The 8,552-nt window shown below is 42.3% G+C and overlaps 1 protein-coding gene across 1 annotated transcript in view; it reads right to left on the bottom strand.

The window, feature by feature from the left end:
* Nucleotides 1–424: 424 nt before the first annotated feature.
* LOC117148591 (probable serine/threonine-protein kinase kinX) overlaps nt 425–8,552 on the bottom strand; it is a 37,511-nt gene continuing 29,383 nt past the window's right edge. Inside the window, exons 3-4 of the mRNA XM_033316069.1 lie at nt 5,920–7,291; nt 425–4,350 (exon numbers count right to left, since the gene is read on the bottom strand). Coding sequence (XP_033171960.1) covers nt 2,531–4,350; nt 5,920–7,291 — 3,192 coding nt within the window. The 3' untranslated portion in view covers nt 425–2,530. The remainder of the gene's footprint in view (nt 4,351–5,919; nt 7,292–8,552) is intronic.

The following is an 8,552-nucleotide window of genomic DNA, read 5'->3' as shown; positions in this document are numbered from 1 at the left end:
TCTTGAAGACCAATCTGTAATTTGCATCTTAATGGGAAATGTGACCTTTTACTATTCAGATTGAACATTATCTATTTAAATGCTATAGTTCAAAACTGTACGCAGAGTGGATAAGTGTCAGAACGCTTTAGGACGCTTTAATAACTAATTATCTTAAAGTAGTGAAGTGAGGTATTCAATGCGTTGAACTGTCTTTGATTCAACTGGATCATATGTTTGAAAACTTTGCTGGGAAAAGTGCGTTAATTGCTGAAAACTTGTATATGCATTTAAATGCGAGTTTCCCATGCCAAGAACAAAATGCGAGTCTGTGATTATGCGTAAATAATAAATTGTTGCTTTATTGAATTTCATTCCATTAAAATGTTACCACATAATGAGATGTGTATACATGTATATGTTGTTGTGTTCTCTGTGTTGTGTCTTTCCTTTTTTTTGTATTTTTTTTTTTTTTTGATAAGCTGATACCTTTGAAGGTTTTTACGCTCTGCCTTCACTTCTCCTGTTTTATTTTTATATATATCAACTCAAATTCCAATTAAATTGCACAACAACAAACAAACGGCGTACGATTCTGCGAATCCGGAAAATCGAAATCGGTGTTTCGCTTTTCCTTAAACCCAAACTGCTTAAAGTTGAAAGTTTCAAGTTGAGCCAGAAAGATTACTCTTATCAGAACGAAATTACTTTTATGAATCCAGTTTAAGAATAATTTTGCCACTGCGCTTAGTTTTAATTACTTGGCGCTTTTTTGCCATTTTTTTTCCTCTTCACGTTTCGCTTTTGATATGTTAATTACACCGCATTGCACTCTCTTCCGCTCTTTCTCCACGACGACTCTCTTTTGCCCGCTCCTTTATCCGCCTTGCTTATGAAATTTTCATTTCCGCTCACATACTTTGTGTCAGTGTGCGTGTGTATAAACTCGTAATTCGGCTGAAGCTGTGGAAATGCATTTTACTTAGTTGCTTTCTCTCTTTGATTTGTCCACACAAAGTATATTTAATTTCTTAACTTTTGGACTTGTTTTTGGGGAAAATCTTCCAGGATTTCAATCTTCTTCCCTTTGCACTTTTATTTCTTGTTTTTCTGTTCCAGCTCTTCCTTTTTTTGTCTGACTGTTAAAATGATTACATATTTTTCAAAAATCAATTTAATATTTTAACGTACTTTTAAATGCAAAATAATTTAAAGAATACTTTCAAATGAACTTAAATATTCACAAAATGTCAATAAACTTATCGTTATTACGGAACTTATAAGTATCTTTTTTGAGTTTGAAAAAAGGATTTTGACATCTATAACTGTCTCTTCTTTACCTTGATATGTAGTTATACATTTTCTTCTGCGTCAACTATTTGTAGTTTTGTGCAACATTGTCGTTTGTTTTCTGCTCGAATTGAATTTTTGCTTATTTTGCTTTCATTTTTTTCTCTTTTAATTTTGAAACCTATTTCGATGGATTTTGCGTGCAAGGGCGATAGGAAAGCTTTAAGTGTGCTTGTGTGTGGAGATCAGTGCTGCCATTCTGGACTTCGAACTTATGAGAATCCGTAACAAATTGTTTATAATAATAATTCTTTTCAACGTTTTTTTTTTTCTGAACTCTCTAATTTTTTCATCTCGGCTCAAGACAGCACTGTTGAAGTGGCTCTTTGCTAACAATTTCTTCTAATTTTCAGCTACTTTACACAAAAGCAATGCTTTCTAAAACTAAATAATATCCAATCGAAACTAAGGCGAAAATGATTATATTTTTGTCGGTTATCACTTTTTGATTTCTAACAGCTCTTTGAGTGTGTCTGTGTGTGTGTATTCGTGTTTATGTATGTGTACGTGTTTGTCTACAAGTGTTTTCGCTATTTATACACAAAAAAAGGGGTTTCGCTTAACTTTAGTTTTACATTTTTTTTACTTTATTTAATCGTTTTCTTTTTCTAACGTTTATCGTTTAATGTTTTTTTTTAATTATCCACCACACAAAAAAAATCGTTTTCGACAATTATCTCTATATATCCTTTGATTCGATTCTGCCTTTCCCGTGTAAAACATAAAACACCAAAAATAATACATCCGAAAGCGGCGACTATAATATAGTTCTAGAATTATGTTTAGATTTTAGGTTGGTAACAAGTCTGGAAAGGGGAATCTACATTTATCAATAGCATTTTTTTTTTGAAGGTGGCATCGGTTAAAAGTGGCTCAAAAACTGAAATTCGAAAGGGTTTTCCTAGGAATTTTACTTTTATTTGGTTTAAACGAAACAAAAACCTAATTTTTATAATATCAGTCGGAAGTTTTCAACTCAATTTTCATTTTCAATTTACTGAATTCTCAATTTTACAGACAAAAAAAAACTTTATACTGATATTAATTATTTAAAAGCTCTTTGCCTTAGGAGTTTTTTATTCTTTTTTGTCGATAATTTCCCTTTCCATCCGTTGCTACCAACTCATCGTTAAATTTTCCTTTACCATTCATCTTAATCTTCAGCTTTTCCAGCTTTTCCATTGCTGCACAAATTCGCGGCTTAAGGCATCGGAAAGTGATTCTGCTCAAAGTCTTTGTGTCGCTCCGCCAGCGATTTCTCCAGCCGCCGATCCGTGATGGCCACGAATGGCAGACGCGACTGTTTACCTCTACTGCTGCCGACGAAGCCGGAAATGGCGGGTCCACTTGCTCCGCCCACGCCAATGCCATCTACCACGCGATGGTAAACAAAGGAGTTCAGAGGGGATGGATCTCCTCTTCCTCCTCCTCCTCCACCACCTGTCCCCCTGCCGGCTGTTCCGGCTGCTCCTCCTTCGGTGGTTCCTCCGCCAGCGGGCTTTTCCGTTGAATTGCCCGTCTCCAAACGTGGCCAACTACTTTGACCCCTGCCCGCCACATTCGCCACGAACTGGGCACTCCGGCTGCGACTGCGCGGTGTGCCCAGAAAGCTGCCGGCGATGGCTGGATACGATGGGAGCTTGAAGAGCGCTGGTTTCGGCGTGGTTGTTGAGACTGAACCGCCCGGTTGATTGCTTCGCGTCTTTCCCGCCTTACTGGACATTTCCCGCTGCCAAAAGTCCAGAGTTTCGGGTGCCGGATCGGTTTCCTCGCCAGAGACAACGGTTGCATCTTCCTCGGGCAACTGATTGTTGGGTGATGTTGTGGAAGTCACTGGGTTTGATAACTGATCCTTGGTAACCTCGGTAACCTCCTCTTTGGGCGTCGATTGAGTGGTACTATACCTGCTCTTTTGCTGGGCAAACAAATCCTCGAAACGCTGATGCTGGTGGTAACGTCGCCTCTTTTCCTTCAGATACTCATCATCCAGTCGCACAGTTTCGGTGCTGCCCAGAGGATTTCCAGGACTCAGAGTGGGTGTGGGTAGCGTGCCCTCCAGTAGATTGAGTAACTGCTTGTTCCGCCGATTATACTTCTTGATATAGGGTGGCAGATTGGCCTCTTCACCACGCTCCTGCTGCGCCTCCTCCAGTTCCGCAGCACTCTCATAGTCATCCTCATAGTCGCTATAGAGTTCGGGATGCGTTTCGCGATAGTGCTCGTCGTAGACCTGGAACTGCACCCTGGCTAGATGGGGCCACTTGGCATAGTATCTCTCGAGATGTTCCAGTTCGGTTATTTGATGACCAAGTTGAGGTTTCGGTGGTGGCAACGGTGGCGTGGGCGGTGGTGGTGGACTGGGGGCACCAATTCCCACAGAAGTCTTCCGCTGATAGGGATTACGAGGACGTGATTTCAGATGACCTAACTTCTGGTGGCTGTGACTGTGGTGATGGTGGTTGTGCGCCCCATTGTGATTGTAACCATGATGGTGGCTGTGGTGATGATGGTTGCCCAGATGTTGGCCACTGTGATGGTGATGATGGTGGTGATCCTTCACCGGCGGATCACTCTTAACGCCATTTCGCAAAACCGGACTAATACGGCGATACCAGTTGCCATTGTCATGGGCAATCAAACGCTCCATTTCCGTGTGGTGCTTCAGATCCACATCCAGCTGCTGCTGATTGTCGTAGTAGTTCACCTGACCCTCGTAGAAGGGTTTCCCGGTGGCCACCAAGGGTCGTTGGGGTCGCAATCCGATCGCGAAGATCGGTGCAGAGTGTGTGGATCTTTCCCGCTCCTTTTGCAGTTTTTGAAGGTGCCTGGTTGAGATGGTGGCCGCTGGAGCGGCTTCCGGCGGAGATGTCGCCTCCACCTTCGGGTGCTGCCTCTTCAGATAGTCCTTGTACCGCTTCTTGTGACTCTTGTGCCCAGTTCGCTGGCGACTCCTTCGCAGCGCCTTGAAGCGTTCAAATGCCGACGAGGGGCCGGCGGTGACAGTGGGCGTGGTCGTGGTGGCTGTAAAGCAAAATAAACAAAAAAAAATAAGAAACAAATATTTGTTAGTCTCGGCACGCTTTTTAGGGCTCGGAAGTAATAGATTTCTATTAGGCCAACGGACAACAAGAGCTTCTTTCATCCAATGCCCTGCAAATAGGCAAAAGGGTTGTATGAAATATGCAATGAGTTTGACAAACAAAAACACCTTGATGTTTAATTTAACTAATTAACTTTTTTGTATTATTTGCAAAAAGGTACACTTTAGAATAAATAGCTCTTAGATTCCTTGGGTATAAATATTCGATTGCAGGGTATTCAAGGCTCTTGCTGCTTATCTCGCCCTTCTTTCTCGTTTGACCCAGCTCACTGTTTGTTCTGAAATCCTTACAAACCACACAAAATCCCCAGGACCGCCGCTTCAGCAATCTCTCTCCCCTCAAGGAACCACACACAAATTCATTTCAACTTGATTTGTGCCAGCGAGGGAGGCACGAGAACTCCCCAGGAAATAGCCAACGAATTTATGCTGGAACTCTCGAATCAACCCGGGCATTTGAGCATTTCCTTCTTCTAGTCAGGGCACGTCTGCCATCGCCGCCTCCGCAGAACTTCATTTCTTGGCCAATCCTCTGGACAGATTTTGTTGCTTCCGTTTTCAGCTATAGTCCACATTCGTATATATATATCTAGGATATTTGTTATTTTGTAAGCTTTATTGTTTAATGCCAGGAAATGGCAGAGGGGCGAGAGGTGTGAGCATTTCCCTTCCCGGGGGCAAGCTAAACTTTCTTTCGTTTGATTTCTTTTCTGGGAAAAAATTGAAAGAAAATTTGCATGCATTATGGCTTTGGCTTAACTTTAACTAAACTTATTAGGACATTCTGCAAATTTGTAGATTTTTGGCTCTTTAAGTCGAGTATTTTCCCCAAACATTTGGTACATTTGCATTGGAATTAAAGTGATTCTGCTGCCAACAGTTTGACTTATCGTTGTATGCCCATATATGTATGCACATATCTCTCTGTCTGAGGGTCTTCGTCTGCAGAATGCAGAATGCTTTGGGGATTTCCTTTACATATTTTCAATTTACGGCAGACACACACATTCACATTCACATAGCTGACTTTGATGGGATCTCTAACTGGGGTCCGAAAACCGAAAACTGCCAGGCGAAACCGAACTCGGTGTGGAATGCGGTACAGTGGGTCGAATTCGGATGGTTCTGTGGGGTCGGAAAATTTCCATTGAGCAAGGCATTTTGCTTAGTTCGCCAATCAAAGGGCAATGGAATGCCGCACAGTGGTCGTCTGCTCCAGTTGCAACCTTCAGTTGGTAAAAAGCCTGTCGGAAATGTCTACATATTTAAATGGATCATAGAAATCTAAGGAATCAATATATTATAAATATCTAATGTTTTCTTACTTGGTTTCATACTTTGTCATGTTAATACGTTTATTAATTTTTGATTTTTTTTAACCTCTTACCCATTCACTTCACACTGTGCCTTTCAATGTCGCATTCATTTCAATTTGGTCTTTAATTTTATTTTTGTTGCTTATTTTACAGTTTTATGTGCAAACGACTTACCCTCGTGATATCGCTGCAATGCAGATTCCAAATCAGATTCCAATTTGCCATCCTCTAGTTGCTCCGCATCCTCTGGCTTCTCCTCCGATTTCTCCCAGGGATTTTCCAACTTAGACTTCTCCGCCGGCGGTTGTTGTTCAGCATAGTCGTCATCCACGTACCGTGTTGCATGTTGCTGTGTCTGCTGCTGTTTATTCTCGGTTGCATTCATTTTGCCGGGATAGTAGCTGCTTAAGTAATTCTCCTCGGATTTTTCCGGATCAAAACTGACCAACTTTCTGGAGTTGCTACCGCTACCGCTGGTGTCGTAATAGTGCAACTCGCCCACATCCTCGTCCTTCTCCTCCTCGGTGGTATCCTCTTCCGGGGTCTGGGCACGAATCCTGCCGATATCATAGCTGCCATAGTATCTGGTTTCTGGCTGGGCCAGACCAAAGAAATTCCTCTTCAACTTGCGGCCAATTGTTGGTGTTGGGACTCTTGGTTTCGTTGTTGTCGCTGGTGATGGTGATGTTGCTGTTGTGGATGTTGCCGTTGTGGTGGTGGTGGTGCTGCTGCTGATGATACTGCTGCTCCGGCTGGTGGTTTTCGATGTACCCAAAGTGGTTGGGACCTTGGTGGTTGTTGATGTGGCTACTGGGTACTTTTTGGCCAATTCATCATTGTCAATGGCCGACTTAATGTCCTCGTCGTCGTCGTCGCCATCGTCTTCGTCCTCACCGTTGTTAGTGGGCAATATTTCATCATTATCCAAATTGTCCTCGATATCGCCAATGGCCTCGTCCACCTGTCTGGACTTATGCTGCTCCTGCTCCTGCTCCTGTTCCTGCTCCATTTGGTCCTTGTCTTTATCCTTTTTCTGCAGCTGGGGTCGCGACTTGCCCGTTGATTGGGCAGATGGTTTATTAAATTTTCGTTCATTTAATATTTCAATAGCATCAAACAGCTGGGACGGCGGATATTCGCCCTCTAGTAAGTCCACCTCGTCGCCATCATCGCCACGCTTCTTGTCCTGTTGACTTTGCTGTTCGTGCATGTTCTTCAATTTTTTATACGCAAAACTTTGCCTGCCAAAGTTCGCGTTTTCCTCCTGCTCCACTTGCTCCCGATCCTCCAGCTGTGGCTGCTCGTCGCCGGAAGTGAACTTGGTCCCGCCACCAAGGACCGTTTCCATTTCCGATTTTCCGGCGGCAGCTTCCTTGGCTAGCCGATGGTGATTGTTCTCTTTATTGTTTTTCAATTTGTAGTTGCGGTGGCTTATATTGTTCTTCTTTTGCTCCATGGAACGCTTCTTGTTGTTGCTATTTTGGTATTTCTTAGCGTCCAGATAAACACTGAAATTCCTTGAAGTGGGCCTTTGAGATTCAAGTATCTGTAAGTGGTTGCAATGCACAGAGCGGAAAATCGGTTAAATTGTATATGGCATAAAATTTGTTTCAAAGCAATCAATAGATTCTTCTTAATTAGTAGAAGCATAGAAAAGCTCTTAATATTTTACCAAGTAGTGTAACTACAAGTTTTCAGTGCACAACTATGGAAAAGCTACTCAAATCCAAAATAAGAACAAAAATTTCATAGAAATCTCTTCTTGGAACCTCTCTCGAGGATTTTCGGTTGAAGAGCTCAAGTGGGACCAGCTAAGGTGCACATGTGCAGCTAGACAATAAAATAAAAGTTTCATTTTGGCTCCCAAACTGCTTTCAACACTCCACACTCAAGTGTCTGCAAATCGTTGATTAAAGGAGTGGAGAACAGCATTTTCCAGGGGTACTGTCAGTCGAGGAAATTGTAAATGCACTGCTGGTACGATACTGACTGCACTTTAAAGTGCTAAACCTTGTTTTTCCACTTCCAACGGCCTACGTTGTGGAATAAAGGTCCTGGTTGTCAGTCTTCATTAAATGAAATGTTATTCTTAGACCTTTTTTTACCATTGTCACATTTGCAATGAATAAGAGTGCTCCTGCTGTTTTATATTCTTTGAAAATTGAGAAGCAACCATTTTAGTCCGTACTCGAGTTTAAGCTGTAAAATGTATTTATCCGAGCTTTCTCTGGCAAATTTTGTATTCCGGCTCTATTTTGGTTTCAAAAATGCTTTCAAGTGACCTGCTGACTCTTGGTCTTCTCGACTTTGGACTCATTTTTTGCTCAAGTGATTTCCAATGCAGGAATCGAGTATCGGGCTAAGCTGTGGGCCATCATTCCTCGCCAAAGTTTGTGGCTTTAGCCTCACCTTCTTCGGCTCAAAAAGTAATTTGACTTGGCCGCTCGCATTGTGCGACATTTCAATGGACACTCCTTATAGAGCCACCCCCCTTCCGAATGCACCCCCCACCTTGGCTCAATGGAACTGACCTCATTCGGATTGGACTTGACTGTAGGCTCGGGCACTCTATAAAGCATCTGTGTGCGCTTATGTTTGGCTATGTGCTCTAAAAAAATGTCATAAAAAAGGGGGAGAAAAAATGTCGGTGTTTACCTAGTGGAATTTATATATTGAAAATATTATTGAAAATGTGAACAGGAACCGCTGAAGTAAATCTCTTGCAACTTGTGATTATTGCGGCTTTCGAAGTCTTGCCCCCGATGTTTTTATCTTTTGGCAAAATATTGATTCACTAGCCATCGGAA

Source organism: Drosophila mauritiana, chromosome X (genome assembly GCF_004382145.1).
Source record: "Drosophila mauritiana strain mau12 chromosome X, ASM438214v1, whole genome shotgun sequence".
Taxonomy (NCBI): domain Eukaryota; kingdom Metazoa; phylum Arthropoda; class Insecta; order Diptera; family Drosophilidae; genus Drosophila; species Drosophila mauritiana.
The sequence above is the reverse complement of the archived record's forward strand: the minus strand, read 5'-3'. Positions and strand labels throughout refer to the sequence as shown.